At 42.0% G+C, this 21405-nt stretch overlaps 1 protein-coding gene across 14 annotated transcripts in view; it reads left to right on the top strand.

The window, feature by feature from the left end:
* Positions 1-21405, top strand: part of GPHN (gephyrin) — a 1323901-nt gene that overhangs the window by 837826 nt on the left and 464670 nt on the right. For 7 of the 14 annotated variants that reach the window (XM_069208894.1, XM_069208888.1, XM_069208884.1 and 4 more), the window contains exons 7-8: positions 9168-9440; positions 18412-18519. In XM_069208894.1, the coding sequence (XP_069064995.1) occupies positions 9168-9440; positions 18412-18519 (381 nt within the window). The remainder of the gene's footprint in view (positions 1-9167; positions 9441-18411; positions 18520-21405) is intronic. The other 7 variants (XM_069208895.1, XM_069208892.1, XM_069208890.1 and 4 more) reach the window with 1 other exon arrangement.

Raw genomic sequence — 21405 nt, 5'->3', positions numbered from 1 at the left:
ATGGATGCCATCCTTGCAGCCAAGCGTCCCTCTTCAAAGTTTAAGTATGCTGGGACAAATTTGTGGCCTACTGTGGCTTCCTAAATGCATACCTATTACAGGCCAGACTGTTGAATGCCTTGCTGTTCATTTTGTTTTTGCCTAGCAAGGACTTTCAATGGGTATCATTAATTATTACCTATCAGCCCTTTCGGCGTTTATGCTTTTACCAGACCAACCATCCTTGTCTATCTTACCTGTTGTAGTGCGATTTCTCAGAGGTTTGATGCACATTTTTATTCTTACACCCTTCGTGATGCCTGATATGAGGACTTAAATTGGATCCTTACTTTCTTCATATGCACCGCTTTTGATCTGTTCCATACCTGTCCTGTACATCTCCTGACCCTGAAGACAGTCTTTCTCATTACGATAACCTCAGCTCGTCACATGAGTGAGCTTCAAGCTTTATCAGTTCAGCTGCCCTACTCCACCTTTTTTTGTGAAAAACTGGTGCTGAGGACTAGAGCAGCCTTCCTACAGAAAGTTGTGACTCTCTTTCACATCAGACAGTCCATCACTTTTCTGATGTTGTAGCCCCACCTCACCCCTTGAGGATGAGATCATTTCGGCCTAGGCCCAAAAACCACTGGGTCAATTTGCAGAGTGAAATGTTGATATTTCCTTGCATTTTAGGGCCTTCCTTGATGTGTGCGATAGGCCCAACCAAATGAGCGGGCTACCATTTTTGTCAGGAGAAATAATGGAGTAATGGAAAACAGGATAGGAGTGTTGCTTGTAAATAAGACAGTGCGCAAGAAAGGCCGCATTTTGCAAAATATCAGTTGTATGAATAACCACTGTTCCTAAGCTAAGCAAGTTACTCAAAAATGTACAGGCTTCCTTCATATACATTTTTCATCCATTAGATTTTTCCATATGAACTGCTGCATGGTTGCTACACAATAACACATTTTTAAAATATCTTTATAACCGCAACTCAGTTATTAGCTCTGAGTAGCATGTATTTTTGGACAACCAACAAACACACATCACTGCCACCAGAAGTGTCTGACAGACATAATGGTATGTAACTTTTGAAAATCAGCCATTGGGGCAAAAAGTCACAGATGAAAGCACAGTCACCTATTTATTTACGTTATGTTATATTTAAAATATTAATTTGTTTGAGATAACCATGAGTGATATGCAGAAAGGGGCCTGTTGATGAATTGAAAATTAAGTCTACTTTTCAGAAATGTATAGCTTTCTGGGTTCACCTCTATTTCCAGCCCAGACTGCAAATAGGTAGAAACCACAAAAATAGGAAAATAGACTACTACATAGATATACAGTGCAATCACTTTGGTCACAAAATATTTTGTTTGTTGTGTTCCTGAAAGCTGGGACGATGGTGATCTTAGCAAGGCGAGCCTTTTGTTGATGCCATTTACATTTAGAAAAAAAACAGTTTTCTTGCACTGTACTTTGTACCATTTAAAAAACACAATTGCTATATTTTGTCTGTTTACTCGTTCCCTTCAGGGAAATCCACAGACCCTGGGCACCCTTAGAATCCCCAAATTGTGCGGTAAAAAGACACACATTTGGTCTGGATAGCTTTGGTGTTTCAAAGGATAAAAACGTTATGAGGCTTAGCACAAAGTGGCGAAAACATAAACAAAGATTTCCTCATGGGAGTGGGACAGTCTCAGCAGCACATTGGTTAATGCCGTGGCCTGACAGCGTTGAAATGCAAGGGAAGCATGCCTCGTAGATGACACCTTTGTTTATCCTTGAAATGCTTCTGTTTTAAAGTGCCACATTTAAGGCCAAGCACTGAATGAATAAAATAGTGATAATTTCCCGCAAATCTCTGAGTTAAAATTGTAGATTGCTAACCAGCAAAAACCTTTTCTAAAGTTAGCTTTCACAATGTCGCAGTATTAGTGCTGCAGTGACCTCTGGTGGTAAAAACGGCAGATGGCACCTTTCTGCAGAGCCACTTGCAGTCATGGTCTTTCATACGTGAGGTTGTAATTTGCCCACTCTTAACCAAATATACATTCGTGGCCTGGCATCTAATCCCTGAATTAGACGAGGCTCCCGAATACTAAGCAATAGTTTTAAAAGATTTAACGGTAAGGAAAAGCTGCGGTGATAGCGGTGTCTAGGTATTGTCTTCTGGAGACTACAGAATAGACAAACGTACTTTTTTTTTTTAACTTGCCAATCTATTATTTTCTGTTTTAAATGCTCTGGCTGTTCTAAGAAGTCTAAAGTGATGCATTTTGTGGGTTACCTGAAGAGACCTTTGAAGAACTATTCAGAAAACCAGCAAACATTTGTGTATCGTGCATTATTGGTGCAGTGTACGTCACCAAGCTTGCAGCAGAGCTCCGAGTAACACCCGGAGAAGTTATGAAATATCAGTGGCTTTCTAGACCCACAATTCTTTTGAATGAATGGCCCTGTGTGGATCTGTCGTTACCAGTTCTTGAAAATATAGCCAGATCAAGGCTTTGGCTGCAACCAGAGGAGTGTTTCTCACTCATCTCATGCTATTGGCGGTTTGGCGTATCATTTCTCCTTCGATGGAGTGTTTGTTTTGTAATGTATGAGGGACTCTTTAATATCTCAAAAGTACACTGATTAGTCGTCACGTTGAATTAATAACAAATTATTTAAACTTTATATGAACTGTTTACTAAAAAAACAATATTTTTGTTGCTTTTTTATTTTTTTATGAGGAGTTAAAATGCAAGCACGATCTATTGGCTTTGCCACTGTTTGTTTCTCGTGGCAACAGTTTTCTTCATTTGTACCTTGGATCAAAAGTGAAACAGATAGAACATAAATCATCCCACTGTGTTCATTTGAGCTTCATATCCTTGTAAAGTCGATGTGACGGCTGCTGTGCCGCCTCCAATACAGGTGGGATAATTTATGTAACTTTTGTTTTCCTTGAGGACCTGCTCAGTGGTGGGTTGCAGCGACTGGCGATTTATTTCTGACCACAGTCTGATGACCCCTGTGGGATACTGGGTGTTTGGTTGGGCGAGTTGAGTACCCTTCTCAAGCAACATCCACACTTCCTGTCAAGGTAAACCACAAAAGTCACTCAGTTAACCTGTGCTTAACCCTATGGTATCTTGGCACAAAAGCAGTCAGAAGGTGATGTGTAAAGTATTTATGCAGCACCCAAACAGTGATGGATTGAAAACATAACACAAGAAATCCCACACCAATTTAGAAAAAGAGTAACATTTAATAAAATATTTGACACTAAAACAACAAAATCCAAACAGAAAATTGAGGAATAGGCAATTCCATAGTTTTCCGGTAAGTATAGTGCCTAAAACTACAAAGCGTTACTCACGGTTATCAGGTTGTGCTAGACCGGGGTAAAGCCACAAGTTCAGGTCGACTGTGATTGAACGTGGGCCTGCTACAGGGACCAGGTTAGTATTGCTGAAATAGATGCCCTCGCAGTCCAGTGCGAAGTGTCCAGTTCACAGTAAAGGAGGCCGCAGGGAACAGAAAGAGCACTGCAGATGGTTGTCACTGTAGCATGAGGAGCTGGCCAGGCTTCACGGATGGTCAGCGCTGTATCATGAAGATCCTGTTGGGCATCATGGACCATCTATGCTTAAGGTTCATGGACCGTCATTGTTTAAGATTTGCGTTGCCAGTCACTGGGAGCAGTTGATGCTGTAGTGCAAAGTGCAGATCTCACATTGCCAGTCGTCACTGGTGGTAACTGTAACACTAAAAGTTGTGTTGATTAAGTTTCACGTTGGCAGTCGTCATAGGCGGCAAGATCTCGAAGTGAACGGGCCCAGTTTCAAAGAGCCAAAATCTTCAGGATTTCTCCTTCTTCAGAGGAAGAATGCATTCTGATGCCAACCATGGGCCAGGACCTTCGAGCGATGCCTCCTGGGAATCAAGGACTCACTCTTGCCGAGGCCAGCAAGACTCTTGCAGGTCCAGGCATGTCTAGTTGCAGCAGGCCAGCTGGGTCATTACAGAGAGGCCTCTGGAGCCTGTTGGGTCCCTGTAGCTCTAAGCAGGAAGTCCATCGGCTGACTCTTGGAGTCACTTCCGGTAGCCTGGGTTGAAGGTTTCAGGTCAAGTCTCCCTTCTCCTACTCAGGCAGCAGGGTAGTTTTTCTTCAGCAGTATCCACAACAAGTCCAGGAGTATATTTAAGAGTTGGTCTGAGGGTCCATTATTTATACCTGGTGCCACCTTTGATGTGGGAGAAACTTATAGACCTCTCCCTACCCTCCCCACATCTGTGTCTGGTAGAAGGATGTCTGAAGTCACAAAAGTCTTGGGTGACGTTCTTTGTGTGTGTGCTGAGGTAGCTCTTTTGAAGTGTAAGTGTGATAGGAGACAGCTTCTCCACTGCCATCAGGTCTTGGTGGCCCATACTGCCAGCACCTAGTTCCCCTTTGTGATACTGTCTGGGAGGAATACACAAAGGCCAGCTGCTAGATAAACCTACTCATTTGATAAAGAATATAGGCTGCATGCTCCAAATGGTTAGGACAAGAAAATGCCAACTTTCTAAAAGTGGCATTTTTAGAATGGACTTAAAATCCTACTGTACCCTTGAAGAGGGTTTTAAATTACCATTCTTTTGACACCAAACATGAAGTCTCCCCTTGTTCCCAAACAAAGGTTATCACTTATCAAATGTAATAAGGTGTCCCAATGTTATCCTATGGGGATAGTTAGGCCTTGCAGTAGTGAAAAAAGAATGTAAGAGTTTTTCAATAGTAGATCATGTAAAAATGTAAAGTAGATGGCCGACTTATTAAATACAATGTACCATGGACTACGGGCTGTTTAGGGGCTAGCCCCAGGAGTTACTTATATGTATTAAAAAGGAATGTTTAGGCCTGGCAAGAAGGCTGCAGTGGCAGACCTGAGAAATGTATAAAAAGTCTTCTTAAGTGGGGGTGCCACACTAAGTGCTGCAGTCATGATGGTACTATTTAATTTACAGGCCCCGGGGACATGTAGTACCAATTTACTTATAAGTAAATTAAATGTGCCAGTTGGGTGCAAGCCAATTTTACCATGTTTGAAGGAGATAGTACAAGCACTTTTGGACTGGTTTGAGGAGGTAAAGTGCAAAGAGTTCTAAATGCTAACAAAATGGGTTGTGAAAACAGAGTTGGTGAACGCACAATGTTTAGGGGTCACTCTGCAGAGAGAGTCAAGACCAACAACACCCTTTGCTCTCCTAAGTTAACAGCTTCTAAATGCTTAACTCCACGCAAAGCCTCCTCTTCTGCCAAGTTTTTTTTTTTACAACATATTTTAAGCGCATGCTACCAAAGAGCTCCCTGCTGATTTTTTTGGCTCTGGTTGGAGACTGCTTTAACTGGTGCCAGAGCTCATGTAATCACACGAAACAATTAAAAAGTGGCTTAAGGAGGGAAGGGCTATTGCTCTGACCCTATAGAGAGCTTCTTATAGATATCTGATTGGGCAGGAGTTACTTTAGCCACCTGTGAAGATGTTTCTTTGCTTATAACTGACAGAGATATTTTTAAAGCAGACCCCATATAAAGTACCGGGGTGTGTGCATTGGATGTGTGACCCTAGTTAGAACTACTAAAAGAAGGGGATTTATATTGGGAACATTCTGGCAAATGCAGCAAGAGGAGTTTCACTTTGTACATTCTAGGACAAATGCCATAAGAAGGGGTTTACATTTTTAACACTGAGAGCCCTTCAGTAGTTCCTTAGGTCTTGTTACCATTGTGTACATTTGTAATTCTTGAAGTCTTGCACTACTGATAGCACTCTCACACCTATGAGAGGAATAGTCACACACTACCAGAAACAATCACACACTCTCACAGATTAGCAGCTGGACCCTATTGATAGCACTCTCACGCCCCTCATAGACTAGCAGCCTCACGCTGCGCAGCAGCATTATCACACCTCTCGCATACTAGCAGCAAAACCAGTAGCTCTAGCTGATACCTAAATATGGCTTTTCATTGATTGTTGATTTTGTGCATGTACTAATTTGAATGACCGAGTGGGTGAATGCAAGAGTGGCTCAATTGAGGGATAGAGAAATGGATGAGTGTGAGGGTGAATAGACAGATAGGTGAGTGATGGTAGAGATGTAAGCGTGCAAGCTCTATCTGTTTCAAGCCAGACCTTTTAGCTTTGCTAGTACTTGTTGAGGGTATGCGTTTGTGCCATTTATTCATATCTTTACCGCTGCTATAGGTCAACCAGCTCCTAGCTCTCGTGCTACCTGGCCTCTTCCCCCTCCGTCTTCCTGCTCTTCTCTTCTTGTCTGAAACTTCAGCTGCAGTGAGCATCACTTCCCTTTCACTCCCAGCTTAAGTTTCAACTGTCTCTGTCCTGTTTGATGACCACATATGCACTGCTATCAAAAGATTCCCTTACATAATTCAGTCCTATCGGTGCTGTCTGTCTCATAACTGTTCTTCATTGTTTTTCTATCAGTATAACCCCTCTGTCAATTTCCATTATTTATTGATCAGAGGTAATTCAATTTAGGCGATATACTGGAGTGAGTGGTAAGGGAGTGTATTGAATGCACAAACAGTAACGAGGCACGGATAACCAGGCTGCATTGCTCAACATGCAGTGGGTGTAGATGTAAGGCTAGACATGTAATGTGGCAAGAAAGGAGGAGTGACGGGAGCAAACTCCTAAAAAGTGGTTTTAACGAGAAGCTTGCAAATAGCCTAATGATTGGCAGTCACTCGAGGTGGAATACCCAATCCATATTTTTTTTCCTCACTATGCCTCCTCAGATTAGACCCAGTCATATGCAAATCAGCCTTAGTCTTGCTCCAGTAAGAACAGTCCAGCCCAAACTGCCAAGCACTGCCTGAACCAGAACGCAACCAGTCATTTTACCTCTATAACTAACTATTCAAACCTATTTATGGTTCGGACACCCAGTTCCATATTGATGCCATGTCTGCATAAACAAACCATTAGCTCCATTCTGGTGTTGCCTGTGTAAAGCGTGTCCTCTCTCCAATGCATGATCCTGTAGAAAAGTCTTTCTTCTGTCTCTATGCCATTACATTCCAAGGGGAAGGGGAAAAAAGGACGTCATGATATATTAATAAGTGAGGCAATTCAGTGTAGGTTGGTTACCAAAATGAATGAGATTTTCTACAGATTCTTAACTAAAACTCCAACTTCATACTAGCAAAGGATTCTTACTGCAATTCATCAATGTAAACAAGCAAAATATCAGGAACTGGTGAGGCTCTATAAAGTAATATAGAATTCATTGTGGCAACAGAAATCCCAAACATCAGAGAATATGATTTAAATTACAATTATTTAATGTTAAATCGTCATCCATTTACTAGCTCTTCGTCTTCAACAAGGTATCAAATTCATGCAGCCTAACCATATTTACTGTTTTCTTAATTAATATTTTGGGTTCTAAATTCAAAGGAATTACAGAATCAATCCTCTTTACCTTGAATTTTGTGAGGCCTTAATACAGTGTATGAGTGAAATGACTGCTGCTGAATTCATTCTTCAATCATCTTCATTCGGGAACTGCTGAGGTTGTTTCCAATAGATACATCTCAATAAATTCTTAGTCATTTCTCAACGTCACTTGAAGCTGGTCTTGGCACTTGCAGAGCCTCGATTGGATACAGGCTTTTGCAATAATTGAATGCCTCAAAGATTTTTTCTTAAATTCATGAGGAACAAAATCTAAGAAAATTGAGGCTATGTGTTTTTTTTAATGAGTAAAACTTCACTGCTGATGATTTGAAGAAATTGTATCCAGATAGTTTCTTCTTCTGAGATTTGACTGGGAAACCTATTGATGAGAACACCCACTGACGTTGTCCTTGTTTCCCAAGTGTAAGTGCAGGATCCAAACCCAAATATTTTATGCACCCCGATTTCTACCTTAGGCAGTTTGGCTCCTGGATCTCTTGTAGACTTAGCGGTAAAAGACTACCCCCTCATCAATGAAACATAAATTAGCAGAGTAAAAGTCAGACTAGAAACTCTACCCATTTAATAACTGAATTGTAGATCCAAAAGTTAAAAATATTTATTACAGAATTGTTAATAGAAACAATACACAGGAATGCATATATTTGCCATGAAGGCTCAGACACAGAATGCAGAATCACAAATCATAGTAAAAGTCATATTTAAGTGATTAAATGTCTCTCGATTCTAAGTGTCAAACTCATAAAGAGTACTGACAGCATCCTAAGCGAGCAAAAGAGAGACTGAAATTAATAGGACTGAGTCTTGGGGGAAAAAAATTAGAAGTCGCCCCCCAAACCTTCAAAACTAGGAGTTTTTATAAACAATGTATGCAGAACAATTAATAAGACTGCAGATTCAGCATGGTATGATCATGGTTAGGTTGCATTGACACGCCTAGGGCTATGGTCTGTGAAGGCAGTGGAATGGGGGAGTATCTAACAGTATGCCATTGCAAGGGGGGAACACGGGAGTCGTGAGGGGTGAGTAGGAGTGTGATAGAAGTAATGCACCGTTGTAGTCAGGGGTGTTTAGGGGGGTTGTTATCGTCTATGTTCTGGGATGTGAAGTCTTGGAGGATCGCGTCACAGTAAGTTGGTAGGGGTAATTTCCGTAACCCAGGTTACTTCTCCTAGTAGAGCTACATGCTATCTCTTTGCATCCATTTAATGACTTCTACACTTCAGTGTGGGATCTGGGGTTGGATGTGGAGGGGTGACTTCCCCTTCATCGCTGTTGCCCTTGTAGCCAGGAGACGTGCAGGGTCAGTGAAGTGGGTCGTAGCTTTGCCAACTGAAGGATGTGCCTAATGGAATACTGGATAAGTTATGGAACACAAGAATGTGGGATTGTTGGAATTTTGGAAGTAAAGAACATACCACGCTCTGTGGTACGCCAAACAGGTTTAGTATTTATTGGGGGCCATATCCCTTTAGAAAATAACATTCAGAATGTTGCCACCTCTAAGCTCTTTAATGCTCAGCGACTTTGAGTTACAGGTAAGTGTCATTCGTTCATGGTTATATAGCTCCTATTTTAACATTGGAATTTCCAAACTCTGTACACCGCCGCTTGGTGATGCCCTGCTCCATGGAGCACAAAGAACACTAGGTCGTCAATAGACAACATAGTAAATTGTGTATTTTGTATGTGCAGGAATGCTTTCAGTTTATACTGCCAGCCCTACCTCATGCCATCGACCTTCTACGGGACGCCATTGTGAAAGTTAAAGAAGTGCACGACGAACTGGAAGACCTGCCTTCGCCGCCACCTCCGCTCTCACCACCTCCAACCACAAGTCCACACAAGCAAACCGAAGACAAGGGGGTCCAGTGCGAGGAGGAAGAAGAAGAGAAAAAGGACAGTGGTGTTGCCTCAGCAGAAGACAGCTCCTCTTCGCATATAACGGCAGCCGCCATTGCAGCTAAGGTTAGTCTCTGCTCCATTCAGTCAAGGCAGAAGAGCACTTAAGGATTTTTGATCTGAGGTGTTTTATCTGTCAAATTGTAATTCAAATGCCTACAACTGCTTTAAGGTAACCCAGCATTTGGCATAGCGTTGGCCCGAGCTCTGAGCTGAATACAAATCATGTTAGCCCCATTCACAGCAATGACTGTTGTTTCTAAAGCAAAGTCAAAGCTAGGCAGCCCAGCATGCCATTTCTTTTTTACAAGTTGTCTGTCAAACCTATTTTGGGTGCCTTTCAATGGGGTTACCATACCACTTATATCAGAAATGGCATTGCAGAAGAAACCATGTGCATGTTTCATCTTGTTTTATATTCACAAAATGTGCACTTTTTTCTTTCATACATTTGAATGTGCTTCTCATTGAAGTGTGAGCTAGATGTAACTGTGGACTATCAACTGTATGTGAAGTTGTTTCTTGAGAGACAGTGAGCTTCAACTGTAAACATAAGAACTCTTACCTCATAACAAGGTTGTGTTGTAAGATCAAAATGTGAATTTAGACTTGATTGTTTAGTACATTTAGTATTTTATGTAGCATGAAGCTAGCGGCACCACAGTGAAGCACCATACAGTCGGATGGGTGGTACCGTACATCAGGACATGATTGGAGAGAGTCCATATATGAGGGCAGGTTACTGAAAGAAAAAATGACGTTTGAGCTACAGGAGTAGGAGGCTTACAGATTGTAGTCGAGCGGATGGAGGTGGAATGAAGGAGGAGTAGGGAGCCCAGAAGGATGCATTTGTTGACCAGGAGGTTACACTTCGACGAGGTGCTACTTGAGGAGAAGGGGTTTTTGGAATCAGAGGAGCAAGAGTGCCCGGAGGATTTTGACCCTCTAAAAAAAATAGTAGGAAAGGCTTGGCATCTATAATATTCATAAATAAACAGGAGTTCATGGAAAGAAAAACCTCTACTGTCTTTTGGCCTCTGCTACAGTTACCCTTTGACATTGATCTTTCTAACTTGGACGCTCCAGTTTTGTACTCTAGTTCCTTTAAGTTGGTCAATGAAAGCACCTGCTCCTTTCCCACATACCTTATTTTCTTTCTGAAGAACTACGTCTCCACCCATGCTCACAGTCCTTGATCTCAAGAACAGCACCTTCACCGTGACCACTAGAAACCTGAATGCAGTCTATTCAGTCTCCTATAAAAGCAACCCAGTGGCTGTCAAACTGCAATTGGTGATACAGGTTCCTGAAACTAGTGGTTTACATTTTAAAGGCTCTTTAGAACATTTATTCACTTATTCATTAGGGGTGTTAATAAATAAAATGTTCACACCTACACCCTCCCAGACACATTCTTAAAATAAATTTAGTCCTAGCCTTCTCTCTCACAGTGTGGCACGCAACCTCAAAAAATCCCCCTGAAAAGCTTCAAAGAGAGCCCTCTGTGGTTATCTCTTTGGACCTATGGTTCATCATCATGAAGCATGCTTCTTCGGTGGATAAAGGCAATCGTCATTTTAAGGAATATATTCCGTATTATAGTATAATGTGTAGTGAAAGACTCAAACATTAATTTAGATGGCTAGAACACTTTCAGAAGAGAGCTTTGATGTTCTTTTTCTATCGAGAATCCAATATTCTGTTGTTGTTCAATGTTAAACACTGTAAACCTTCATGTCTGGACCTATCTGATAATGCAGCCCCTTGGCCACGCTATAGGTGACCTGATCTTACATTTCTTCTATATCAATGGATGGAACGTTTTAAGGTGAGGCTGTTTCTCCCCTCTCTTATGTTTCTCTGGATTTCACCAAGCATCTTCACTTAGTACTTTTTTATTGTCAGTCTGCAAGAATATTCAGGTGGATCAGCCCACATATTATGTATGTGGTGGAGGGGGCTATCGCTGCTAGTTTAGTGATGACCACTGTGTGTGAGTGTAGTCACCATCTGGACGTCCCTTTGCATAATGTGCATTGTCACTGCCCGCTTTGTTACTGTTTGCTAGGGTACCTCCACTGCCTAACTCCAGTCATACCATGGCACTAGTTTGTGCCCGCCCAGCTGTCGATTTATACCTTGTGTAAAGCGCTCATCCACTACAAAAGGTGTTTCAGCGCTACAAGATATCTACACTGAAATTGAAGGGCAGGTCCGTAACCCCACCACCAAAGCCTTCACCAGGCCGTTTGAGGCAAGGAACAGTCAACAGGATCACTTTAGAAGGTATGAAATGTAAGGTTCCTTTTTGTTCTCAGTTTTGGAGAGGTGTTTGCACGTCCCATTAGGCCCTTCCCAGATGTCGCTCTTGTGAAGCAAAGCGAAGACACATTGACCCAGAAAAGTCAGGTAACTCCTGGTAGAATGTGCCACAGAACATCTCTAGCATCACATTTGCTTCTACAGAAGACACCAGTTGAACCCAGACCCAGTGTCCTGTTGGGACAGATGTAAAGGCCGAGTGGAAGAGATGGTCTGTAATTCTGGTGTGCAGGTGCGGAAGAGAATTTTCTTTGCTATATTTTTATTAAAGTACAGCTAAGCAGAACGGCTTTATTATTATTATTATTTTTACAAGGTTTCTAGCCTTTCCCATTGAGTAACTGCCCCATTTTCACTGCAGGAGTCTAGGTCTGCAGTTTGAATCGGATTATACATTGAACTAAGGCGAACAACGATGTTGGTTTTTTTGTCTCATTAGCAAATAGGCCGTGAGAATAATCTTGATCACCATCTATTTCGACTACACAGTGTTACTTTAGCACCCCTTTCAATAACTTTGGTAACTGTTAGAACTGTTTGATGAACCCAAGGGACACCTTAGTCATAATGTGCAAGACGTTGCATCAGCACGCCCAGGGACACCCTTATCTCCAGGTGTTTACAGAACTTGATAACTCCTATGGGAATAGAAACTTCCACTCTAGCTGGGTTTGGTGAAGTCTCAACAAAAGTGGTTGTCTCCAGGAAAGTCCTCCTTGTAGATGTAACACCCCCAGTCATGACTTTGTGATCGGTAATCACATGTGACATGGTTGATGAAACTGATGCTGTCAGGGTGGAAAAGGGCATGGGACACACCCATTTTTCTGGGTGTATAGGAGGAAGGACTTTACCTCATGGAAGTGGAGATAAAAATAGCAAAATGATAAAAGTGCAGCTATACTTTCCCACTGACCCTGCGGCTGCATTTTTCTGCAATTAAGGAGCAGCTTCCCCAGATATACAGCTGACAGTTTAGAACTGTTCCCTCATATTAGTGACACTACGCAAATCTTAGGCTCAAGCCTATAATTTCATGATAATCCCCCATTTTCTGTAAGATTTCAGCTTTAACTGCTGCTTGAGGTCAAGCTTTTGAATTAATACGGTGAACGATAAAGTTTGAAACTTATATTAAGAAACCTAAGCTGAACAACTATAAGTTTGAAGTTAAAACCCAGAAGTTTGAAAATGTAAAAGGTATTTCAAGTAAGATTATTTTGAGTAGTGGAAAGTGGCATAGTGAGGGTGAAGTTTAGATTTTGGATATGGGATAGCTTCAGGGTACAGGTGTGCCTTAGGATGGGTGAGGGTTACAGATAAACTAGTAGGTAGGTTGGGACTAGGGACAGGGCTGGAGACGGGGTTAGACATGCAAAGCCCATTCATGGTTGCAAAACCCTTCAGGTTGCAAAATCACTGGGTTTGCAACCGCAAATGGGGTTTTCACAGTGCACAAAAGCCCTTTTACTATCGGACTTATAAAAGGGCTTTTGCAATGCTTTCCGAATCGCAAATAGGAGGGGGCTAAAAAAAGGAGCCATCTCGTATTCGCAGTGTGGAAAGAGGTGTATGAATGGTTTGTGGCTGCAGTTGTGCTCACAAACATTTAATCAATCAAGCGTTTCCTGTTTGGGAAGGCATCCGCAGGGATGCAGATCTGCTGTGCCCTGGGGATCTCCGTACTTGCATTTGCAGCATACCACAAGAGGAGGTTATGAGCTGGTACCTCTTTTAATATTTATTAAGCAAGACATTTTGTGATCTTCAGCCAATGCACTGTTTGCAATGCAGCCTATTAATACTTTGGTTGCTCCGGATTTTGCATTCCCACTTCTAAATCACTGTGTGTGCAAATTACACCGCTCTGGTTTGCAAATGGGAATTATACATCTGGTCCAGTGTCAGGACTACCAGGTCTAAGGCATGAGCCCGTTCAGTCCCCTCGGATCTAGAGATTGTGACCCTTATCACCTGATGTAACCTGACACAACACTTCACCACCTTGTGATTCTCCTTTTCTGTTGATCACGCTATGACGGAATCCCTACCGCGGCTCCCGCAGGCTCAAGACCATTACTGCAACTTATGGGTGGTAACGCCTTTGTCAGCACATCCTTCGTTAGTCCATTGTTAGTGTGGTAGTGCAGGCCACGGAACAAGGGGCAGAAGCTAAGGGGCTGTGAACTCGTAGTTGCCTTTTGCTGCAGGACGCTAACCAGTACCACATATAGTCGGCTAGGTACACCATATACTGTGTGGCAGTCAGGCGTATTCTTTGCAGAGTATGTCCTATGTCTAGCTGCTACTTTCATGTCACAAAGGGTGACACCGGAAACCTTACTGGTGTCAATATTTGTCAATATTGCCATTTTATTGAATTTTCCTCTCACGTTCATAACAATATATAACATCCATCAACATAAACTTGTGTGGACAACCAATTCGCCGATCATACACTTTACCTCTTAACAAAAAGCACTGCATCTCTTCTACTGTGCATAAAGACATTCTTGCTTTTATTATTTCACATAAAATGTGAAATGTCAAATAATGTATTTGCTCCCCACCAGCACACTGTGCCTCATATTGACACCCTCCAGGGTAAGGAGCAGAGGCCTGGTGTCAGGAGGGTCTGCCACTGCTGTCCATTCTGCCAAATCTTTGAAAGGTTTAGCATCTTTCCGAACTGCCTTCACCTGAATTTCTTCTATCATATTCTTCTCTCAGTAGACTCATCCAGTGTAATGTCCACAGTGGTTGGATAGACTACAGCAGCAGTCAGCTGGGTAGTGGATCGGCAGCCGGACATCCTAAGCAGGGCAGAGAGGGCAAGTAGAAGCAGAGGAAGGCAAGAGAAAAACAAGGAGATGCGTGTTGGAGGCCAGCTTGGTTATCAGCAGGCCCCTTTGCTTATAGCTATATAGGGTTTATATTAATATAGGCATTTGTAGCACGGATGAGCCTTTGACATGTTTGGTGCGCACCACATGCTCACGGACTGTGGTTTAGATATGACCCAAATGATGCCAGTAACTTGGTTACATTGACGTGCCAATTTGAGTTGAATGTCGGCACACTGCAGTGACTGTGGGAGTTGAAGGCTATCTCCAGTGTACATCACTCACAGGCTCACCAAGCAAAGCTCATAAAGCAGTATTGAGTGAGCAGACTGAGTGGGTCAGTGTTAACATCTCTGTAGCATTCCAAAGCCATGCTTGTGTTAAGAGAGCAGATAGATCTAAACTCATTAAATATACATATGCACCTTTTGTTCAAGGATGTTGATCTTTTCTCTTGTCATATATATCTTGTGCTTGCTAAATGACAGTGTTGAAAACTGAAGTCTAGTTCAAAAGGCTTTAGAAAGTTAAACCACATTACTGTACTCCAGTCCTATGTTTTCTGGGCCCTCAGTAAAGTTCTTGACTCCACCATCTGGATGTTTTTCAGTGTCCCACAATACATTCTCATATTTTGTTTCCGATTCCAGACTGACTAACTCTTGATGCGAATCAAACCCTTTACTAATACCTAGCCCTGGTTTTCGAATGTATTCTCTTGCACAGCCTTTCCACCGACCCACCTCTTGCTAACACTTTCTACCTTACATCTTCTGCTTTCCCACCATCTCTCCACCAGTAAACTCCAGAAACCTCGGTGGATTTGCAGTCATTCAAATTATTCCACCACTTTACTTTCAACATCCAGTCTCTCAGACTAATAGCCCCAGTCCTAACCATTGATCCTGACCTGCGTATCTATCTTCCTCTGATAAAAGGCCTTGGCAACCACCATCTGCAGTTGACATGGAGCACATGTCCCTGGCCTCCTACTTACACAACCACTGAACGTGAACTGTCTTGCTGACTGTACTGTAATGTTTTGTGTGTCAGACTCGGTCCTCCTTTATATTTTCCATTTGTGAGCATCATTCCTCAACCTTATACATGCTGTGTATTCTGGTAAACACCTAGGCCAATATAATAATTACAGGCTCTAGCCATCCATACACCTAGCATACAAGAGGAGTATGAGCAACTACTCAGAACAACACTACCCACTGATATGGTGAGGGGTCCGGGCTGGAACACAGACCCTCCGTAGAGAGAGAGCCTTGTTTAGTTGAACTGATGATTGAGCCCGTTATCTGTCCACTGAGGATGAGGGGATTGGTGTTTTCACTTATCATACTTCAGTGTTTAATGAAAGCAGCTGTTCCTAGAAACTGATAAAGGCCTTCCTCTTTTCAGTCCATGCTGCACCCAGTCTGAATATAAAAATGCACTATTTCTAACTAGTGATACTGCAAGATTAAAAGCATTACAAATACACCCAACAGCCCATACTGGGCACATAGTCCCATTAAGATGGAAAGAATTCACAAGTTACACCTTCCCGCTATTTGGAGGGATATTAAATTATTTTAGCTCTTGATTTGGGCCTCGCTGAAATTGCTGGGGGGCATGCCACTGACTTCCTATGTTACGAAACAGGTCCAACAAGGCAGCTCTGGGGTTCCTGTTGGCTACCAAGAGGCCAGTTAGAATGGTTAAAACCTAACGGTGTCTTAGCCAATATGATTGGCTGTCATAGAGCAGTAAAAGTTGCCATGCAAGCTAAGCTACTGAGTTGTATGATGAGCTATCTGAATGGCTGAAACACTCCTTAGCTTTTGTCGATTGGCTTCAAGAGAATGTCACGCAGCCCTTTGGGCGTCCCATCACAATTCAGGCTCAGGGAAGCGACTCCAACTACTGTTAGTCTTGCCCACCAAGATAGATCATGATTATGGAAGATGCACGGACGATTCTTCTTGGTCAACTAGGAAAAAGTCTGTTCCAGCCAGCTTAGTCTGACATCATGGTTCCCGTAGTTAAAATGCATGCATGCAGGAAACCTCTACCTTGCAGCACACTGATAAATTAAAACCCATCCTGTTTAAATGCACAGTGCATTTTTTATTCTGATTCTTGCATAGACATTGGGGGCACACCTTATTGCTAAACACAATAATGTAGTTAAGCTTCCTTTTAATAGTAGACGTGACATCACGCCATAGAACACAAAAATAATAGTGGCATCCAAGTACATTGTGCTGTAAAAAGAGACATTGAAACATGCACAAAAAACTTCTAATTGTATTGTACAAAGCTACTATCGTCTGTGCAGTTACTATTGGAGATCATCTGTCGTATTTAATTTGTCAACGTATAGCTAAGTATATTGAAATCATCTCAGTAAAAAGAAGACCCCTAGGAAGAAGGGACTGGAATATGTTTAAAAACCGGACAGCCGAGGCACACAAGTAATCATTTGTTGGAAGTTCTGTTTATTGGCAGGACTTTGATCAAGGACTTAATGAATGGTCGGAAGGTACTGGGCCTCCTGTCAGCCCACCCTCCTCCCCTGAACGGTAGTGTCCACACGTTCCACCTCATAATGACATGACGGTGGTGGGCTGAAGGCCTTCAAAACCTTGAAAACATGTTACAGCGGCAGGATCATTTCCACGCTGCTGTCCTGACTCATGAAGAAGTCAAAAAGGGCATAAAGGTTCTATAAATCATCCTTCTCTTAGGTATTTGTTAGAGCACTGACTGACCATTGTGGAAACCATGTTGACAAGTTTATAACCTTATGCACATTGTGTAATCTGCCTCATCCTGCTAAGGAAGAGGAGGAGTTGCATTGTTTTGATCTTCGTAGGGTCGAGACCGAACCCAGGAACTCCGGTCTGATGACCTGCGCTTTGTAGGCATTGCGGGAAACAAAAAAGAGCAAGACGGCCCAGATGAGGACTTTGTGCAGATTAGGTGGATTGCACTATACTCGGTATACATGCACATTCCTCACTTTTCCCATCTACCTCCCCATTCTGATAAATTTAAATAGCCACTACATAAATATTGGACAGACACGCCCACCTCTTAGTGCTTGGACTAAATGGATGAGGAACAGACATCAGGGTGGGGAGCTGTAAGGCTACAGTGATACCAGATGCCAAAACAGAGCCGAGCAGCACCCCCATATGCAGGAGAGTTTCTTCAGTTATTCTGGATCCTGTTTGGCACCTGGGCATATTCAAAGGGTAAGGAATCTGCTAGTAGATAGAGTATCCACAGAAAAGCTCATTACCGAAGGAAAGTGATTTGTCTTCTAATGAATCCTTCTACATGCAGATACTTCACCATTTGAATGAATATCATAGCATTGCCCCACGCAGGGTAAGTCATTGTTCATTGGAAAGCATCTGAATGCAAAAGTATTTTTTTCTGAAACCTGAGTGTTTACAAGCAGATGGACGGAATGAGTTCCTTTGTTTACTGCCAACAAATAAATTAGGGTCTACTCAAACCTGGATTGTATCCTCCTGCAACAGACAGCGCTTCCCAATCTGCCCTAATAAAGGGGCTACGCTACACCTCTCACACATCACAAGGATTTATGCTTAATCATTTGTAGTCTGGGTATTTTTCCAATTTTTAGTTGCTAAGAATCCGATTGACTGTGATAGAAACCTTAGGTTTTCTTTAGGTTGCAGATAGCAACTTTTGCCCTTCATTCTACTTTTTCATTCATTGTGTCATGTTCTCATTGTGCCCTACCCTTTACCATGTTCTCTGCTTAGATCATGCCTACATCCACCATTTTCCTTGTATGATGTCATTTTCTCCTGTTGCCATATTCATAGTTGTTGTGTGTTGTGCATTAGAAGCATCCATCCCGCACCAGTTCTGCTGCTATCATGGCCAAAGGTGAACCGCCCATCCCTGGTCTCATCAGTTACGCACATCATGCTGCGGACAGTGCAGGAGAACCGGTAAGAAACTCCATTTATAGAATTTAACTTTCACATGCATAGTTTTTGATGTTAGATGCTCTGGCTCCCATTCCTACAAAAACTCCCCTGTATTCATAACGTACTAAAGAGCAAGGCAACTCATGGCTTAAGTGCCCTAGACATGAACCTTCGTACCACTTCAACATGAAGTAACTGGCAACTCAGCCAAATGGATAATTACCGGTATGAAAGGAATATACAGTTAAACAAAACTATGAAATGTGTTTTCAATCAATAACCTTGTTAGTGGCATGCTTCACCAGCTGTCCTTAAAGAACAAGTCACTTTTGTACAAGCATTGAATTTAGAATCTGTTTTTATTCCTGTGGTGTCCCATAACAATAGCAAATCGGATTTTAAACTCACGGTGGAGTGAAAGAACAAAGAAGGGCAATTGTGGGACTACAAACAACAATGTAAAAAACATGGAAATATTTCAAAGACTTATCAGTGTCACAAGGCACGTCTTACATATACAAAGGTAACACATTACCACCGGAGACAGGAAAATGTCAGCAGGCTAAGGCTGACTCGATGAGGTGGTGTAGACTAGAAGCTCCTAACACAGCACAGCGCAACAATAACACTAAATACATGAGTGTCCAGCCAGGGCTAACTATTTAAAAAGGAAACTGACTTTGCTGCACACATAGCGAAGTACTACATACAAAATTACAAATATACAGAACATCTTGTAATCCTCCTAAAACACCTACCCGAAAGATGTATTCCAGGGGGCAACTAACCCCATAGACTATGACTCTTTCTGTTATCTTGGACATGCAGTGTGATCATTTGCACCCCTGCGGGCCCTAAACTTGGAATTCCCTCTTAAAAAGTCCATTGCAGCAAGTGTTGGCATTTTATCATTAAAACGTTAGGACTATAGGAATTGTCAGGTGTTTCACAATATAGAAGAGCATGTTTCCTTTGACAGTACATTTCATAATAATTAACACATGCCTTTTGACTTCAACAAAATCATGGGTATGATTTAAGGTTTCTGTGTAGAGAAACTCCACCAATATTTGAGGCAGACCTTAAACAGTGTTGGACATTAGCACGAGGATACTCAGAGAGAAGTAGCCACTAATTTTTGGCCAGAACTAAAAATAAATAAATGTGAGCATGATGTCTCTTTAGGGAGTTATACGCATTTGACTTGGCCAGGCAAAATTGTTATGTTTCAATCTTCTTTATTGGCCTTTTGTATTCAAATAACATAAGGTGGGAGTACACACCTATCATGTTTCTCCTCCATAACTGAATTCTTTCCACCTGTAACTTGAGCCCCTTCCTCACCCAGAATCACTAACCCACTTTTCGCAGTCCCACCCAAGTTTATTCCATCTGACTATTCCTTCTGAAAGGGAGTTATTGGTCATTCTCCATTAGGCATAGGTTCCTAGTCTTCTGGGATTCATAGGGGCCCTAATACCGCAAATATAGTGTTCTTATGCTGGCTTCCACGCTTAGTTATCTTGTGTGTCATTTTTGATATTTCATACACTAATTTCTCACATCCGGGAAGTGTCCATGCTCTCTGTAGCCAGTGGTCTTAGTTTAGTCTTCTGCTTAGGACCCATAAAGAAAGCATAGCTTGTTTTGCTGCCAGACGCATGTGTGAAATTATTTTCCCCTTAGTTGAGCTGAGGGGCTATGTCTAGCTTGCTGGCCTCCCCAAAACACTAATCTCTGAGAATCTTTCTGTTTCCTTTCTTGTTCGGTGAAATATGCCAGATAAAACCTACGCCCGGAACTACGTTAACTTGCCCAGAGAATATGCATTATGGTTATTGGTGAAGGCTATGTGGTTAGCCTTGCACTTTTGATTAAACAGTCCAACACCTCCAAGGTGGTTTGTGCGATCAGAGACACAAACAACTTTACCCTATTGGACAATTAGCTAAGTTCTGGGCGATGAAACACCACAACTCATCGGGCTTCCCTGGCAGCCATTCCTCCATATATCATATTTTTTACCCATTCCATGTCGATGAGTTTCATGCATGTTGTAGCTGGAAGATTTTCTCCTTTATGAGTGGAAGCTGAAGTCCCGGAGAGGTATCTTTTAGAGCTGTGATCCACTGAACGCAGAATTGTGCATGAGTTTGGCATGATCTAAGTGTTGCTTTTGCATCTCTTAAGGGGGCTGTGAGATTTCACCTGGAAAATAAGCACAGGTTTTGTGAAAGTAGGATTCACAGATATCAAATGTTAATGTTATATATATATATATATATATATATATATATATATATATATATATATGGCTACAAAAAATACTCGAAATATGATCTCAATCAGCCCAAAGGGGTGGTGCGAGAACCGGCACAAGCAAGCCGGTAATTAATTAAACAAAAGGAAAATGAATATAATACTCGCACACTCGGATTTCAGGAACAAAAAAGATCAGTTTAATCTACACACAACGCGTTTCGACTGACACAGCAGCCTTGGTCACGTGATATATATATATGAAACCAATTCCTTTGTTTTGAATAGTTTGATTACACATCATGATATGTTATTTTTGAAAAAAGTTGCTTCAAATCGCTATTCAAAGATGGCCGAATTGTTTTGCCTCAGATTGTAATGTTTTATAGTCCGTTTTCAACGTCGATAGGTGTATGCACTAAATGCAAAAAAAATAGAAACTGTTGTTAAGGAAGTCACCCGTGATCAAGGAAACGTTGTTTTCGAAACACGTTGGGTTTTTTGGTGTGCCATTAAATATACTCACTTCAGCAACACCTCAGTGACTGGACTTTTTTCTTTCTTTAGGAGAAGAAGTACGGACTGTTCAAAACAAAGGAATTGGTTTCTTTATTGTAAAGGGGTTCGGTACCCCGTCTCGGTCTGCCG

The sequence above is a fragment of the Pleurodeles waltl genome, chromosome 9 (genome assembly GCF_031143425.1).
Source record: "Pleurodeles waltl isolate 20211129_DDA chromosome 9, aPleWal1.hap1.20221129, whole genome shotgun sequence".
NCBI classification, from domain to species: domain Eukaryota; kingdom Metazoa; phylum Chordata; class Amphibia; order Caudata; family Salamandridae; genus Pleurodeles; species Pleurodeles waltl.
The sequence above is the reverse complement of the archived record's forward strand: the minus strand, read 5'-3'. Positions and strand labels throughout refer to the sequence as shown.